The sequence below is a fragment of the Podarcis erhardii genome (genome assembly GCF_964252035.2).
Source record: "Podarcis erhardii genome assembly, chromosome: 3".
NCBI classification, from domain to species: Eukaryota; Metazoa; Chordata; class Lepidosauria; order Squamata; family Lacertidae; genus Podarcis; species Podarcis erhardii.
In genome coordinates this window covers 1,212,551-1,230,957 of record NC_138507.1, presented here as the reverse complement: position 1 = coordinate 1,230,957, position 18,407 = coordinate 1,212,551, and the positions used below count along the sequence as shown (strand labels likewise).

General features: G+C 40.9%; 1 protein-coding gene across 3 annotated transcripts in view; it reads left to right on the top strand.

Annotated features, from left to right (window-relative positions):
* CD2AP (CD2 associated protein) overlaps window positions 1-15,971 on the top strand; it is a 44,526-nt gene extending 28,555 nt beyond the window's left edge. For all 3 annotated transcript variants that reach the window (XM_081855562.1, XM_081855561.1, XM_081855560.1), the window contains exons 12-18: window positions 1,545-1,704; window positions 2,516-2,658; window positions 3,702-3,817; window positions 4,088-4,177; window positions 4,889-5,076; window positions 10,564-10,627; window positions 12,382-15,971. In XM_081855562.1, coding sequence (XP_081711688.1) covers window positions 1,545-1,704; window positions 2,516-2,658; window positions 3,702-3,817; window positions 4,088-4,177; window positions 4,889-5,076; window positions 10,564-10,627; window positions 12,382-12,423 — 803 coding nt within the window. In that variant the 3' untranslated portion in view covers window positions 12,424-15,971. The remainder of the gene's footprint in view (window positions 1-1,544; window positions 1,705-2,515; window positions 2,659-3,701; window positions 3,818-4,087; window positions 4,178-4,888; window positions 5,077-10,563; window positions 10,628-12,381) is intronic.
* The last annotated feature ends 2,436 nt before the right edge of the window (window positions 15,972-18,407 follow it).

Sequence of the window (18,407 nt, the reverse complement as noted above, 5' to 3'; positions counted from 1 at the left end):
GCAAACAAAGAAACTATGGGTTATTCTTGCTCTGCAAGCCAGCTTGTAAACTGAACCTTGGAGAGATTTCAACAGCGTGTAGAAGTTACAAGATTCCACCCTCTTATTTTGGGCACTTAGCAAATTGATTTGTTCTTTCCTAGCAGGTGAGCATCCAAAGCAGCTAGGGAGACCCAAGAGCTTTTAGAACTACAAAACTCAGGCTTTTGAAATTTAGAGAAATTGCCTATAAAGCATTATAAGAGAAAGATTATGGCTTCTTCTTCTTTAGCTCATTTCTTGCTGCCTGTTGCACGTTGCCTGTCATGAACCATGTTCACCCGTTTCAGCACAAACCTAGAAGGGAAGGAGCCCCTTGGCAAGGATTCTGCTGCTGCCCGGCTCTCCTCAGGGACAGCAGGACACCCACCAACCGACTCAGGAGTAGGGGGAAAGGCAAAGGACATAAATAAATAGCCATGTCTGTTATAGAGACCATGCCATTTTAAGGATGTTATAGTTAATGTAAAATGAGATACATTTGGGGTGAGTTTTCTTCCTTAGGGTTGTGGAATTAAGACTGGTTTTCAGCCAGTTTGCATTTTATATGGAGGTCTAGTTGATAACAAGTATGTTGGATGTGAAACTTGTTTTAGTATTTCTAATTCTAATATTATGCAGCATATTATTATGGAGAGAATTACATTTTTAGGAAACAGTTTAGTATAAAGAGTGATGCAGCAAGTTTGAAGAATTGTACATATTACACAGCCATTTTGGAAGGACTATGGCTTATTGTTGATTCCAGCTGAAAAGTGATAAAGAGCATTTCCTAAGAAGTTAGAAGCCATCAATCAGTTGTATAAACGTGAGAGAGACTCATAGCTGAAATTGACTTTTTACCAGGTACCTGTAGTTGGTGGTTCATAGTATTTCTTGTTGGATATTTTGTATGAGTGTGGGGTTTTTTTTAAAAAAAAAATGTTCTTGATAATTTATATTAAGTATTATATAGATACTATTTATATCTATTAGAGTTTCCTCATTGTTCTGATCATTCTGAAATTCTTACAGTACACATCTTTATCTTTTGATTAAAAGTCAAGGAGTCCATTAGAAATGATGGCTCTTCCTTTCCTAGGGCTCTTGTTGACCCACCTACTGATTTAGAGAACTTAATAATGTTCATGAATGTTGATGTTTGAGAAGTGTAACTTTTTTCAGCTCTTGACTTTCTGGACACCAGCTTCAGTCCCCATGGGACTTTCTGGATCTGAGAATACCGACTAGAAGGGAGTAGTTTGTTGCTTTAGGCCTTAATCCAGTTTTGGCTTTCTCTACTTCTTTCACAGCCAGCCTTGTTCAGAATTCTTCCTAGCAGGGCTACACATTTGGGGGCCCTCTGCTCAGACAGAACACCCTATATCTGGGAGAAGCTCCTAATAAATTGTAACTGCATTGTTTGTATGATGTCAGCTTATGAAATAGCTAATGGTAGTTGTAGAAGGTCGTTTTCTTCCAGTCACCCAAATACTACTGACAGATATTTCTGTTTTATTTGCCAGATGAAAAATCAAGTTTGGATCAGAAAATATCTAAACCAGCAGCTCCTCAAGTACCACCCAAAAAGCCTATCCCGCCAAACAAGGCAAATAATGCGTTGAGATCTGGGATTTCGCCTTTAAAATGGCCAGATAAACCAGTTGTGCAACCACCAATATCTAAGTAAGTATGCCCTTTCCTTACATGTGAAAGCCACAGAATTGTAGGGTTGGAAGGGACCCCAAGGATCATCTAGTCCAACCCCAACCACATGCCTACAGGAAGCCCACAGGTAGAACAGGAGGGCAACTGCCCTCTTCCACTGTTCTCCAGTGGCCAGTATTTGGAGACGGGAGCCTCTGATCCTGGAGGTAGGTGGCTGTCATAACTAGCAGTTACTGAAGACACTGCCTTATTCCTTATCTACCCAGTGGGTCGCTGCAGTCTGTAGGAGAGCTTTTCCTGCAAGCTCTAAGCTCTCCCAAGCCCCCTCTGCAGTAACTCAGCAGGGTTTACAGTGTGGTTGCCCCTGTTCTGTGGAACAGCATTTCTGTCAAGATATGACAAGCAACTGCCAGCTGCTCTTTCCAGAAGCACTTGAAGATGTTTTTGTCCCAAAGGCTGGGTAAATGGGTCTTTACCACAAGTATCCATTTCTTAGGGTTTCAGTCTTGCTTTAATTGTAGTAGTAGTAGTAGCTGTTGTTGTTTTACCTGTTTCAAATTATTCTGTGTGTAATTCTCCTTGAGAGAATGTTTTAGAAGGATGATGAAAGGGAAGAATCCATGCGCAAGAGGAGAGACTGAAGCAGGTGGGAGCAGATCCACTCCTGAGCCTCCAAACCAAGATTTGGAGAACTAGATTCATGAGCCTATTTTTATGAACATGTGTATCAAAAAATAAGCCTTAAATTGTCAAAATTATGCTGGGGGGGTTTTGTTTCCCTATTTTCCTGTAATACCTAATGTTAAATTATTTTATCTTTTAAACACAGGACAAATGGGGATGTTGTTTCCTGGCGACCAAAATCAGAAATTGAACCAGCAACAAAACCAAAGTTAGATTCTGAACAGTTACCACTGAGACCAAAATCAGTAGAGGTAGATTCAGTTGCAATAAACAACTTAAAAGAAGCAGGTAAGCTTTAAAAAGAAAGGAAGAAGTATAACTGGACAAATGTTCTGTTCAGGAAAGCTAATGACATAAATGTGTGGGTTAGGCTGTGCCATAGTACGATGCTTGCTTTTACTGCAGCAGGTTAACACATAGACTTTACACCTGAGGTCGGCAACCTAAGGCCCATGGGCCACATGGACCCTCGCTGCCACTTGGGGACCCCTGCCGCCCACTCAGTTGGCTAAACCAGTGCGGAGCAGAGCAGGGACCGCCTTCCACGATGCTGGCTCGCTTCGCATTGGCTGCAGGAAGCTCCTGCAGCCAATGGGAAGCTGCGCACGCCTCCTCTGCGCCGGAAGGAGCACTGGAAATAGCATTTGCGCATGCGCGCATACACACTCCGGCCCACCGCAGCGTCTGCAGGACCGTGAACCGGCCCAAGCCACAAAAACTTTGCTGACCCCTGCTTTACACAAATGAACTCCTCAAGGCGCTTAGTTTTCACAACTTGGCAACCCTGCTCATATACATACATTCATGCATCCTTTTGTTACTCAGGTTGCTGCATTACAGATACAGTAAGTTGAGACTTGAGTGGCTGAATAGCTGTTTAATCACATAGAATCATTTACTTAACACTTGTAGTTGTATATGGTTTTCTAAATGTTTAATTGCAATCTTATTCTGAGAAAGAGATCAGAAAGTTACAGAGTCAGTTGAGTTTTGTGTCTTGCTCCCAATTTTCATTGTCACCTTTATTTTTAATATGGAGTCCTCTTTTAGCATATTAATTGCCACTCTAATCTTTATTTTCTGCACTGATATTGGTAGAATCATAGATTCATAGAAGGGTAGAGTTGGAAGGGACCACGAGGGTCATCTAGTCCACTTGCCTGCAATGCCCATCGTGGAGCTTCAGAGTCTCCAGCTCTACCGACCGAGCTGTCCCAGCTGTCATATTGTGTTGATGGTTTTTGTCATATATTTTGACAACATTTTATACTTCTCCTCTAAGATTGTTTTCTGAGCTTTAATTGTGACCTCTGTTTTCAAATCTTTTCCAGAAATTTCAAGTTTTGATCATATAATAGCTACCTCAGATAATTTATCACATCCCACTGCTAATCGGCCAAAGATGCCTGGCAGGAGGCTTCCCACTCGCTTCAACGGCAGTAATTCTGTGAGTACAGGGAACTGTCTCTTCTGTGTATTGGGGGGTATACCATAAATTTAATCAATAATAGGTAATAATAATAATAATAATAATAATACATAGAAATGTCAGGTTTCATAATTCTTTCACTTACAAGTCTAATGTATGTATGAATGAATGTACTAGGTGCATATTACAAATAGGAGTAATAGATGGAAATGTGTGCTTTTAGCTTTTAAAATAGGTGGGTTTGCTTCACACAGAATGCAGATTTTTCCCTTTTCTTTTTTCCTCTAGACTACTCAGAATTTAGGCATAGAGAAAAGTGGGAAGGAGCATAAAGAGGAGGAAGAAAGTGCCAAAGTAAAGCCACCCGAAGTTAAAAAGGTACAGAACTGAGATGGCTTAAGTTAGTTGTGATAAGAAATCTAATAATAGCAGGTCATAATTTTGTTGTATCCACTCATGTGATGATTGATTCTATCCAGAAAAGGGCTATACATTTATTTTGAGTGGCTCATGGAAAACGTCACTTTAGCTGAACGTATTCTCTGCTGTTCTAAGTAAAATTTCCTCAGAGTATTAGCACTAACTTTGTTAGCAACATACATTTTTAAAACTTGCTTAGAAGATTGCTTGGGAAAGGTAATGAGGGTCATAACTGATACGTTGCTTTTGTGGAGATGCTCTTTGTCAGATGGACAGAGTTTTAAGAAACACTGAAATAAGCCTGGCTTTCCACTGTGTGGGAAATACAAGCAACAGCTTTTTAAGCCACTGTCGAGTGGCAGGAGTGAGTCTGTGGCCCTCCAAATGTTGCTGCATTTCCACTTCCACCCCCCTTGGTTATTGTGCAGGCTGTCAGGGGCTGATGGGAGGGAGTCCCTCGGCTTCTAAGGGCCGCAGGAGAGCCTCCCCTGCCACCGCCAGCCGTCTTCCCAGGGGTCACTGGAAGTATTTCAAGCTTCCCTTCTTTGCAGGGGTGGGGGTCAGCAGCAATTAAGCAGACTTTGCTTGTCCTTCAATATACAATTTTGACAGCTTGCATTATTTGCATAGTGTACATTTACTTATTAGATGACTTCCTTCTTATTTCAGCCATCTCTATTTGCTCAGCCACTTCTTTCTTCATCACCCAGACCAAATTCTTTTGTACTCGGTGCTGTTACTGGGGAAATGAAACTTAAACAGGAAATAGATGAAAGGGAGAAGCCTTCTCTGGAAGACCTCAGGTCACAGGTTTTTGACCTGCTAGCTGTCGTAGAAACACTAAAGAAAGAACATGGGTAAGTGCTAATTTCACTGGATTTGTAGATGAAAGATACAGCAGATTTATGTCATGGCTCTTTTGTGCAAGGATTTTAGCATAGCCTCCTGTATTAATATTATATGATGTCTTAAAGGCAGGGTGGGGAGTGGGTTGGCATCAAGTGGGGATCAGCAGGGGCAGTAAGGTTTTGTTTGTTTGTTTGCTTGTTTGTTTTAAAAAAGAATCTATCTTGCATTTTTTTAATAAAATGGACAAATTGGGATGTGTGTGTGGATATGACCACCCAAGATTTAAGCACTAGCCTGCTAGGCTTCAGCTTTTATCTAGCCAGCATTTTATTCATTTATTTGTTCATTCCATTTAAATACCTCCCAATGTTCCACCTGTGCTCCCTTATGGATTGCAACGGAGCAGGCCTTTTCTAAGGTTCTCCATCGAGACGCTGAGCAGACCCAGGTGTCCTTAGCTTTAAGGTGTGGGTCTCATGTGCCTTCAGATGATACCCTGAGACTTGAGGAAACTATACTGCAGTGGAGTCACATCGCACATGCATTGAACTTGTTCAAATTCAGTCTTAACTTCCTGGGCTCGAGCTGATCTCCAGGCAGAAGTAAAAGCCTGGAATGGAAGTGCAGCTTCTGCCTGGGTCTCCCTCCAGCTCCCTTTTTGTCTTGCTGCTTCCCACTGTTTCAGCCGAGGAAGCCGGGTGCCACTCTGCACCCTCCCCTCCCCTCCCCTCTGGGGTGTCACAGTGAGGAGGACAGAGTCTGGCTCCCATGGCTGGGACAGCCAGCAGAGAAGCAGTGGTGGGGTGATTGGTTCCTGTGGTGGCCTTCCAAGCAATGGTTGCAGCAGAGGAGTGGCAGGAAGACAGGGATGCAGGCCGAAGGTGCAGCTCCATTGCAGACCTGTTTCTGCCCTCTTCTTCTGCCTGCATTTCTCAGGGTTTGCTTCCCTTCTGTCTCAGTGTCTCTCCAAGGGAGCCAGGTTGCCTATCGGCACTCTCTCCTCCTTGCCTCAACAACCCAGGGAACAGGGAAAGCAGTTGTGGAGAACTGAGGGAAGGCAGTGGAGAAACCAGTAGGACATTCACACAGGGCTGCCCCTGCTTGCCAGCCAGCAGCCAAGAAGTTTGGCGTTAAGCATTTTTGCACTGCCTCTGGAACAAAACTCCTGCATGTGATGTGATTCTACCGTGCTGTAGCCTCTCCATACCTCTCTCTTTTTTCTTTTTTTAAAAAATATTTATTAAAGATTGAAAGTTACAGAAAGGAAAAAGAAAAAGAATTAAACATAACAAAACCATACAATACAATACAAAAACAAAAATATTACATATACATAACAAAAATAAAACAAAAGCAATTAAAAAAAGAAAAAAGAAACACAACCTATACTTTCAATGTTATTAACTTTCTTTTACTTGTTTCAGCGACCTCCTCACACCTCCCTTTTTTTGTATTCCACTTCGATTAATTGTTTCAGCAAATCCTTTCCATCTTCCTCAAACTTCTGTCCTATCATTTAACTTAACAAATTCTAACATTTTTTCCTTTAATCCAATTACAATCTATTATACTTAATTCTTTATAACATTTCTGCTAAAGCCATGTAACTTCATTCCAACATCTTTCTAACATTCCTTAATTTTACAATGTTTCTGTAGATAATCTTTAAATTTCTTTCAATCTTCCTCCACCGACTCTTCTCCCTGGTCTCGGATTCTGCCAGTCATTTCCGCCAGTTCCATGTAGTCCATCACCTTCATCTGCCATTCTTCCCGGGTGGGTAGATCTTGTGTCTTCCAGTACTTTGCAATAAGTATTCTTGCTGCTGTTGTGGCGTACATAAAGAAAGTTCTATCCTTCTTTGGCACCAAGTGGCCGACCATGCCCAGGAGAAAGGCCTCTGGTTTCTTCAAAAAAGTATATTTAAATACCTTTTTCATTTCATTATAAATCATTTCCCAGAAAGTCTTAATCCTTGGGCATGTCCACCAAAGGTGAAAGAATGTGCCTTCGGTCTCTTTACATTTCCAACATTTATTATCGGGCAAATGGTAAATTTTTGCAAGCTTGACTGGTGTCATGTACCACCTGTAAATCATTTTCATTATATTCTCTCTTAGGGCATTACATGCCGTAGATTTCATACCTGTGGTCCATAACTGTTCCTAGTCAGCCATCATAATGTTATGTCCAACATCTTGTGCCCATTTAGTCATAGCAGATTTCACCGTTTCATCCTGAGTGTTCCATTTCAACAGCAAGTTATACATTATTGACAAGTTCTTACTTTTGGGATCTAACAGCTCTATTTCCAATTTTGATTTTTCCACCTGGAAGCCAATTTTTTTGTCCAGATTATATGCCTCCATTATTTGATAATAATGGAGCCAATCCCGCACTCTATTTTTTAGTTTTTCAAAACTCTGTAGTTTTAATCTATCTCCCTCTTGTTCCAGAATTTCCCAATATTTCGGCCATTTGGCCTCCATATTGAGCTTTTTCTGAGCCTTCGCTTCCATTGGTGACAACCACCTTGGGGTTTTATTTTCAAGCAAGTCCTTATATCTTATCCAGACATTAAACAGTGCTTTTCTGACAATATGATTTTTAAACGCTTTATGTGCTTTGACCTTATCATACCACAAATATGCATGCCACCCAAATACATTGTTAAAACCTTCTAGATCCAGCACGTCAGTGTTTTCAAGAAGCAACCATTCTCTCAGCCAGCAAAAAGCGGCTGATTCATAATAAAGTTTAAGATCTGGCAGGGCAAATCCACCTCTTTCTTTAGCATCAGTTAGTATCTTAAATTTTATTCGAGGTTTCTTGGCCTGCCAGACAAATCTAGAAATATCTCTCTGCCACTTCTTGAAACAATCCATTTTATCCAAAATTTGCAATGTTTGAAACAAAAACAGCATCCTAGGCAGTACATTCATTTTTATCGCAGCAATTCGGCCTAGCAGTGATAGCTTCAGATTTGACCATATTTCTAAGTCCTTTTTCACTTCCATCCAACATTTTTCATAGTTATCCTTAAATAAGTCATATTGACCCCTAGGTATTTCACTTTCTTAACCAGTTTTAATTCTGTCTCCTTCTGAAACCTCTCTCTCTCAATCACAGTTAGGTTTTTCTCTAACACCTTAGTTTTCATTTTGTTCAGCTTAAAACCCGCTACCTGACCAAATTCTTGAATTAGTTCCAGTACTCTTTTAGTACTAGAATCTGGCTCCTGTAATGTCAATACCAAATCATCAGCAAATGCTTTCAATTTGTACTGTTTAGCTCCGACTTGTATACCTTTAACCAATTGGTCCCTTCTAATCATGTTTAAAAGAACCTCCAGGGCTGATATAAAAAGTAATGGAGAGATTGGGCAACCTTGTCGTGTTCCTTTCTCTATCTTAAATTCTTCCGTCACTACATTATTCACAATTGATTTAGCCTTTTGTTCTGAGTAAATTGCACCTATACCATTTCCAAACCCTTGACCAACCCTCACCCCTTGTACGTTTTTCTTCATGAAACTCCAAGAAATATTGTCGAAGGTTTTCTCCGCGTCCACAAATATCAGAACTGCTTTGGTATTAATATTCACTTGTAATTTCTCTAAGATATTAATTATGTTCCTCGTATTGTCAGACAAATGTCTGCCCGGGAGAAAGCCCGCTTGATCTTTATGAATTTCTTCTACTAACACCTTTTTTAGTCTTTTAGCCAAAATATCTGCAAAGATTTTATAATCCACATTAAGCAAAGATATGGGGCGGTAATTCTTAAGCTGTGTCTTCTCAGACTCTATTTTCGGTGTAAGTGTAATATAAGCTTCCTTCCTCGACTCTGGTGCCTTTTTCCCTTCCAGTATTTCAGTACAGATTTCCTTCAATGATTGTATTAACCATTCTTTCAAAGATCTGTAGTATCTTGAAGTCAAACCATCCGGTCCTGGAGATTTACCCAATTGCATGTTCTGTATGGCCCCTTCCACTTCCTGATCCGTTATTTTATAATTCAACATTAACTTATTTTCCTGAGAGATTTTCTGTAGTCCGTTTATTTTCAGAAATCGATCAGTGTCCATTTCTTTCTGCTTCTCCTGTGTGTATAGTTGTTTAAAATACCTCTGGAAGCACTTTCTGATCTCTTTCCTTCCACTTCCAAATTCGTAATAATGTTAAGTTTTTGTCTTTTTTTAATTGCCAAGCCAACAATTTTCCACACTTATTTGCCTATTCAAATGTCTTTTGTCTCATTTGTTTGATCTTCCATTCTATTTCCTGATTCATCATTTTCATATAATGTACTTGATATAACTTTCTCTCTTTCAGGATCTCCTGTGATTTTGGTTTTGCTCTCTGTTTCTTCTCTCCTTCCTTTATTTTCTCCAGGATTTTATCTTTTTTTTCATTCAAGGTTCTCTTCTTAATTGCATTCTGTTGTATCAAAAATCCTCTCATGACCGCTTTGCTTGCGTCCCAGATTACTCTTTTTTCAACAGTGGTGTTCATATTTATCTCGAAATAGTCTCTCAAAGTTTTTTGGGCCTTCTTAGTCACTTCTTCATTCCTAAACAAGGTGTCGTTCATTCTCCATCTAAAGGAACCAATTGGTGTTAGTTTCATTTCCATCTTCACAGTATTATGGTCGGAGCAAGTTTTAGAACAAATTTCCACTTTTCTGATCTTCGGAGCCAGCCCTCTAGTTGCCCAAATTTGGTCAATTCTTGTCCATGTCATTTTGGCTTCAGAGAAGAACGTTCCCTCTCTTCCCAGAGGGTGCCTGCTCCATACCTCTCAGCCCTTCCTTCGAACCATCAGTCATGGGTTGTTTTCCTTGTTTCTTGTTTCATTGGTTGGTGGTGGCAGTTCTTTCTTTGTTTTTCTGAGGGTGGGTCTGAGCCAAGACAGAGGAAAGCAGGAAGGGGCAGCCTCAGAAAGAAGACAAGCCGTTCTCCAGTGTGCCAGCTCCGGTATTCCCACACTTTGGCTGCAATCCCTTACCCTCTTACCTGGGAGAAAGCCCCCTTGAATTCATCAGGACTTACTTCTGTGTAAACATATATAGGATTGTTTTTGACTAACAAGCTGTCATGGGTGCTACTTGTATGAGAAACCCTGTAGGGTAATATTTTAAAGACATTCCCTCTAGTGGTAAAAAAAAGGGGAGGGAGCAGTCAAAATGTTTATGGTGCAAGGCCCAGTTATAAAAATGAAATGAGTGTCAGTAATGTTCTTTAGTTGCAAATTAACATAGTTTAGTGGTCAGATTTTGCACGATTGTTTAGGAACTATATAAAGCAATATGAATGAGATGGATTTAAACCAGCTGTGTAATTCTGGAGGCAAAGCACTTGCGCAACTTTCCTCTGTGGCCGTTCTTTCTGCTTTGAGTCTGGGCATAGTTTATATACTATCATGTTTCTTCAACCTCAAAAAGAAGGAAAATTTCACATGGCAAAATTTAACTAGGTTTGCCTTTAACTTTTAAAGGAAGGAACTGGAAAAACTGAAAAGGGAGTTGGAGAAAGAGAAGCAGATGCGAAGTAGCCTAGAGGTAATATGTTTGAATAAGTTATTTGAAGCAGTAGGAGGCTTTGTTTTTCATAATTTCATTATTTTTAGAAGTTGAATGAGGGGCTATTGTTTAATAAAGCAGCCCCTATTGGGATGGGAGGGGTGGACCGTGGCAATATGCTGCCCTGTGCAAGACCATTTGATGTGCTCCCCACTGCCCTTGCAGAGCCAGGCTTTGGGAAGGAGGTGTGGGGCTCTGGCAGAGTCCTAGAGCCATTTACCTCCTTCCCAAAGACAGGAAGCAAGAGGACTCTAGGGCCCTCTCAGAGTCCTCACACCTCCTTCCCAAAGACAGGCAAGCACTTACTGGGCCTTGAGCAGATGCCCTCCTTGGCTACATGCCCAGTGTGACTGCATGGCTCACTCTGTCCTAAATTCAACTCTGCCACTAAAAAATGCTTCACACATTGACTTTATTGTTTTGCTGATGGGGAGAAGAATTCCCCCAAATACAAAGTAGAGACACTAGACTGGATAGGAAACTTGGGGGAACAATATTGGAGCATTGTTTTTCCTGAGATATCTCCCAGTCCTTAGGTTGAAATCCAGGTGTTGCCATTTCCACGAGTGTTGTTTTGAGAGCAGGAAGGGGGGCATTCAAAATGGCTAAAACCTTTTCTAGAAAACTGGGTGTATCCCGTATTTTTTGCTCTATAAAACTCACCTTTTCCCTCCTAAAAAGTAAGGAGAAATGTGTGTGCATCTTATGGAATGAATGCAGGCTGCGCAGCTATCACAGAAGCCAGAACAGCAAGAGGGATTGCTGCTTTCACTGCGCAGCGATCCCTCTTGCTGTTCTGGCTTCTGAGATTCAGAATTTTTTTTTCTTGTTTTCCTCCTCCAAAATCTAGGTGCGTCTTGTGGTCTGGTGCGTCTTATAGAGTGAAAAATACAGTATATGCCTCATTTAAGATTGTTTAGCAGCTGTTCATGACTAAATCATAATTTTATGCTGTATCACTTGGATGTAGGTTTGTATTAAGGAACAGTTTTTTCATAGAATTGTAGAATTGGAAGGGGCCATGAGGCTCATCTAGTACCTCCTGCAAGGCAGGAATCTTGCCTAAAGTGGGGGCTTGAACCCACGATCCCGTGATTGAGTCTCATGCTCTACCAACAATGCTAGGTCCCAAAATATTGAGGGGATGAGCCCATGCTTCTGCCATGTTTCTTTATGAATCACACCTTAAGCTTAAGTAGCCTCAGTTGCAATTAGTCTAGAAGCAGATAATGAATAACATGAAATTATTATCATTTGTGCTAGTGAAAAGCTTTAGAATTATTATTTTTTAAACCACAGTTTCAATACACATTTGTATTCAATGCATTCAGTTGTGAGCAAATATGTTTATCTGCTGGAGTGTTTTATGGTACAAAACCTAACTCAGGTTAGATGCACATTAATTTCACAAAGATGTTTCATAGGCTGGATGGCTCAATGAATACAATTGAAATTCTTAAGCTTTTCACTAGCCCTACAATAGAAGATACAGAACTTGTGGGCGCCTGATGATGTTGGCCTGCAACTCCCCTCCTCCCTGACCGATGGCCAGGCTGCCTGGGGCAGATGGAAGTCTGACCACATCTGGGGAGGGGGCACAGGCTCCCCCATCCTGGCTCTGGTGATCAGCTTTCCTACCAAAGATGTTGTAGCACGTTATTTAAGCATTACTGGAAAATATAGACAAAGTTATTCATTTCTGTATTAAAAGTTTTAATGTGTCTCATCCACAGGTGGAAATAGAGAAGCTGAAGAAAGCTGTCATAACGACATGAAAGAGCCATAGACCTTGCCAGGATTTCAGAGTCAAAATACAAATGAAGCTAACTTGACTTTTCTTTTTTTACTTCAAACCAATGAATGGGCAGCATTCCATAAAAAAAGGATAAATGAATATAATCTTCTATTTAGTGAGCTAAGAGAAGAAAATGAACCGCTTTTTTGTTTCTTATCAATATAGGAGGGGCCTTATTTCTTACTGTGCTGGAATCGCAGACCTTTATTTCATTGGTTTGCTTGAAAATACTACTGAATCTGTATAAAAAGAGGGGTTCTTATTAGATTTTTATTGAGCATCTATAGTCTAATTTTTAAGAGATTTGTACTATATATATAAGGCAGTATATCTTTGCAAAGAAACTCTGTAAAGGAGCCTCTAGGGAGGCACCTGGTCTACCCTTGTACTTATTATAGCCACTACTTTCCCCACAATGCTAAAGGGAATATGATGTTTGTATTTTTTTTATTTTTTTTTTATAATTTTTTTTCATTTCTACCCAGGGTTACACTGTTGTGCCTGTCTGCAGTGAGAGTATTAATAATATGCTGTTTTTATAGTTCAGGATGATGCTGGGAGTTTGTTCTTGCTATGGAGCAGAAAAGTCACAACTGCTTAATAGTTTGAGAAGAATATTCTGTCACTTGCACTATAGGAGTCATGAAAGGGACTTGGGGTTGGACCCCACACAAACCCCCACACCCAGGTCAATGCTTAATTTCCACAAGGAATGTGGGCATAAGGTTGAAATGGTCTTGTAATTCACCCTGTTGTGCCTAAATATTGCAGCACATGGCATGCTAAGCAATTCTTCACTTTCATAAATTTTATTCTAACACTACAGTATCTTACAGCTTCATACAGATTTTTAGCACTAATCATAATAGCATTATTAAAATCTTCATGTGACAGTGAAGTGTTTAGAGCTACCCACCTGTTGACGACATGCAATCTTGCCGGGGCTGCTGCTACCTACACTAAGGCACAAGAGGATTTGTAGAGACTGGGTTCTTGTGTACATCATAGTACTGCAATGTGCTCCTAAATGAAAGGAGTTGATTTTGTTTGGAAGAAAAAACTTCTTTTTGGAGTCATTTTGCCCCTCCCCAATTCTTCCTACAAAGGAGGAAAACTAAAAAGGCTCCACGTTGCATTCAAGCCAATGCTAAAAATACAAAACCCATTCTGTCTCTTGTTTCTCCTTCATTTCTTTTCTAAAAGAGTATAAAAAGGCAATATTTCCAGAGTGGTTTTTAGTTAACCAAATTAAAATAATGTGAAATCTTAACTTTTCCCGTGTCAGTAGTTTTCATGTTCATCTGCTCTCCTTTAATTAAACAAAACTTGGATGGCATAAGTATTTTGTCATAGTTGTATAAGAATACCAGCAATTATTAATTGTTAGCAAGTGCAGAAATCTGAATTTCTACTTGCAGGTATATCACTTGTGAATTAGTGGATTAAAATGCTTGGCAGGGGGTTGGACTCGATGGCCCTTGTGGTCTCTTCCAACTCTATGATTCTATGAAAATGTAGGAATGGAAATGGGTGTCTAAAAACAAAATGCCTGTTTGGTTACCATATTGGTGCTTAACTAATGACAAACACCTAATGAATCAGTTGTTAATGTGTTTTTTTGTTTGTTGCCATTTTTCACACTTGCTAACTTACTAGTCAAACCATCAGTCTAGTGCAGCCTTTCTTAACCTTGAGTTCCCAAATATTGCCGGACTCACATCATCCCTGACTGCTGCTGGCTATGGATGATGGCAGTTGTAGTCCAACAACATCTGGGGACCCATGGTTAAGAAAGGCAGATCTAGGAAATCTAATCTGATACTAATTCATATTTTTTCTTGGTCAACAACTTTTGTCTTGTCTTACTAGCCAGACCTGTGACTTGTGTTGCCATTGATTCCTCCTCCCACTGAGTCTCCTGGCATGTGCAGAGGACGTGGGGAGGAGGGCGTCTGCCCCAGAGTTGGGACTTTCTGCAGAAGGTTCAAACGGCACCTTCCTGCCGTTGCTGCTGCAGAAGCTCAAGGAAAAGCGGAGGAGACAGGTGACTGCCATCCTACAGGTTGTGCTTTTGCTGCAGCCTTGAAAAGCCCAAAGGGGGAGCAAGAAGCCGTCTCTTCCACCGCCCTGGTTCATGTAAAAAAGAAGGGGCCATTTCTTCCCTTTCCATTGGGATTTTTACAGGAGTACTTTGCTCCTGGAGCTTTCTACAAAAGTGCAGTTTGCCGGACTGAAACTGCCACTCCTTTCTTCTCTATTCTCCATGAATGAAAAGGGAGGTGATTTTGTTTGCACTGCAAGTTGGGCCTTTTTAGAAACACCAGCCACACTCTCCTGCTGTCTCCTGCCAAACAGCAGCTGCTTTCCTTTGCCATAAAAAAGGCTTTTCAAGAATTTTTAGGAGTAGCATTTCTTTACTGCCTCTCAAAAAAAATACCCTCTGTGGAAAAGAAAAGAGGAACAGTTTCTCTCCATTTCTGTTGGGTTTTTGCAGAAAACTACCATGAGGTGCTAAAAGGTTTTTTAAAAAAGAAAAAAGGGGAACAGAAACAACAGAAGCCCAATTTGTAGGAGGCAAAACACCTTATCCTTATGTTCTTTCTTGGAGAAGTATTTCCCCACAAACAGAACTTTTGGTGGAAGCACAGATGCCTGCCGGACTTGGGGTGAGGGCCGGCCAGAACAGAAGAGGGGCCAGTTGGTTGGGGCATCCGATTTTGAAGGGATGCCCTCTGAGCCCCACTGGCAGAGGCAAAGGAGGACCCTTGGGTCAAGATAATTGGTATTGTAAAGAAAGTCAAGGGCACAAAATATATTTTAAAAAGATTCAGAAGAGATGAATGCAGATAAAAATAGATAGGTGTAGAAATGGGGCCTACATTTGTCCTGTCTGGTTTGGGCCCCCAACCCGTTTTGCGTGGCCCTGGGCGAGGGGCCCTTGCCTCTAGTCCTTACAACCTGGCGGTAGTTCAGCTGCATCACAAATACTAGTCTGTGCTGTCTCAGATAAATGGGCAATGAAATAGCTCCTCTCTGATCCCAGCTTGTTGAAGTTTTATTCTTGTGCAGAACAAGAAGTGAGTCTACTGGAAAAAAGTTCTTTTATGTGGTCTTCACATAAAATTCAGGGTGTAAGGCAAAATGGTATTAATTATCAGTTGTTGTATGACAGTTTTGTCTGCCTTGAAGCTCATAGCAGATGAATAGGACCTGACAATCAATTAAATCGGACGTGTTAATTATTAAATGGCCTTTTTTGCTGCAGCAATAAATGATGAAGTGCAATGACTTGATTTCATAATCATAATAATAAAAATATTCTAAAAGATGCTGCTATGAGTATTTTTAGCAATAGAGGTCTCACTGATATGTCTTAAATTAATATTGTATAATGGGAAATAGGGAACGTATGCAGACATTCCAAAGAATGCAAGTTATTTCAAGCAGTTATGCTTCACGGACTTGTTCACAGGTGCTGTAAAATTATGCATGCTATTGAAACTCCACAATAAAATTATATGCTGTTAATATGTTATGTGATTTTCCCTCCATAAACATTCAGACCCCTTAGATGTAATTCAGCTAGTTGTAACATAGAACAAAATATTTCCATGCTTTAAAGAGTCCACACTGCAATATGGAAATAATTCAACCATATTGCTACCACTGATATTCATTATTTGTATTGAGGTGATGGCTATTATGGTTCTCTTTTGTTCTGCCCTTTTTAACTGCCATAATATTCTCATTTGGAAGCTATAGAAAGTTGAGTGCAACTTTTTTTTGGGGGGGGGGTGTTTCAGAATCCCTAGTGAGAGTTCTTTCCATTTCACTTATTTCCAGCCCTCCATACAGTTTGTTTTCAGACGGGAAAAGACAATCCAATGTCACGTGGGCTTCTTGTTTGTGGGTTTCTTTAAAAATCCAAATTTATACACCTAGCTGCAAAACTGGAAATCTTTCCCCATAGACATAGATGTCTATAGGATGGTGCTATATATTTATGCCCCTTCATTTTTGTATACGAGGAATATAGATGCATGTTTTCATAATCTAAATGTAACAAAAAATTCTATACGAGAAGATTTTAAGTGGAGAGAAAGTTCTCTTTTGAGGGGATTGTTGATCAGTACCCTTGGTAATAGCTTGAAAAACACAGCTCTACTGGGGACTGTTAGAAAATATCCTTTACTGTATATTCTTAAAGCCAAATGGCATTAGCCTATTAAAATGTTTAATCTGTTCTTTAGATACATTTCGCCTCTCATGTCTTCCTTTCTGCGGTTCAAGCATACAAAACAATACCAGCCCTGGACACTTGGAAAGAAATGGGCATCCAGGGATGTTGCCCCGTCTTTCCGCTGGCACTGCCTTCGCACACCCCGTGGCAGCACTGGAGAGAGGAGCAGCAGCTGAGGACAGGGCTATGTGGGGCAAGGGATGTGCGCTGAGTAGGACAAGGTGCCTACAGGTGAGAAGGAAGCAGCTGGGGCTATTTCACACCTTGGCTGAAACCGGTGAGGGCCTTTGCCCTTCGTGGTGCCAAGAGACATCATTGTTCCATTTGTCATGTAATATAAATGGGGACTTTTCCGGTAGTGGAGCTGGGCCGGTGCTTGCTCTCCGAGCTTTTCTGGATTGTAAACTTCCTTGGTAAAGTGATATACATAATTATTTGTCATCCTTTTTACTGTGTTTAAAATTACTTGTTTTAGTTATTATTATTATTGCCTCTGTGGATAACTGCAGGATCACAAATGGAGCTGATTGGTTAATTCCCCTTCAGATCATAGTGAACTAGAGCCCACAGATACCTGCCAGTCAGCAAGGTGAAGGTCCCCCCCCCCCAGCTTTTTTTACTTTCTCCTCTTCATTATTTTACAAGGCATGGCTTGGGGCTCATCTGCATGCTCCAGTAGTTCTGCTATGGTATTCCGACTTCCCCGACCACAGTATAGGGGGAAATCCTGTGCGCTGAAATTATTCTCCAGTGATAGTTTTGCACAGAAGTTGTCAAAGCACTATTTTCCCTTAAAGCTGCTTTGAGCATAAAACACTAAGATTGCCTTTTCTCCTTTGGATGACATTTTAAATAAATGCCAAACAGTTCAGCTGTTCCTAATTATTCCTGCTACATGATCATACAATTGTAGAGTTGGAAGGGACCCCAAGGGTCATCTAGTCCAATCTGCCTCAATGCAGGAATCTCAACTAGAGCATCCATTACAGATTTTGCTTCAAACCTCCAAAAAAGGAGAGCCCACCTCTTCCCAAGGGAGTCCACTCCACTGTCTAACAGCTCTTACTGTCAGAAAGTTCTTTCTGATGTTTAGTTGGAATCTCCTTCCTTGTAACTTGAAGCCATTGGTTCAAGCAAGAGAAAACAACCTTGTTCCATCTTTCATGTGACAGCCCTTGAGATATTGGAGGATGGCGATCATATCTCCTCTCAGTCTCCTCTTTTCCAGGCTAAATATATGCAGCTCCTTCAACCTTTCCTCATAAGGCCGGGGAAAACATTTGCCCACCTCCCAGTAAGGGTAAATTGTGGCCAGCTCCAGAGATGGCATACTTGGGGGCTCCTTTGGCAGACATTTTGGGAGAACAAGAGGGGGTAAGATCTTGCAGATCTTTGTCTACTCTCCAGCACACTGCCTTTTAGACTCTTCTGAAGGAACGACAGCAAGACATCTTCCCTTGCGCTTTTTCTATCTGTTGAAATCAGCTTTGCAATACAGGCATATGCTTAAATACCATTACCTTAGTTTTGTGATTGGTGGGTAACTTGTCATGTGAATGCTAAAGCTCCGTCAACATATTCTGGGATTATGTGTGAGAGATACTTCACTAAAAGAAATTGCCAATGGGGTGATGCTGCCACCTGGGGGTGCTGTGTGCAAGGCTGGGCCAAAGCCCTTTGGCACCTGGGGCAGACTCCAAAATGGTGTCCCCACGTCCTGCCAG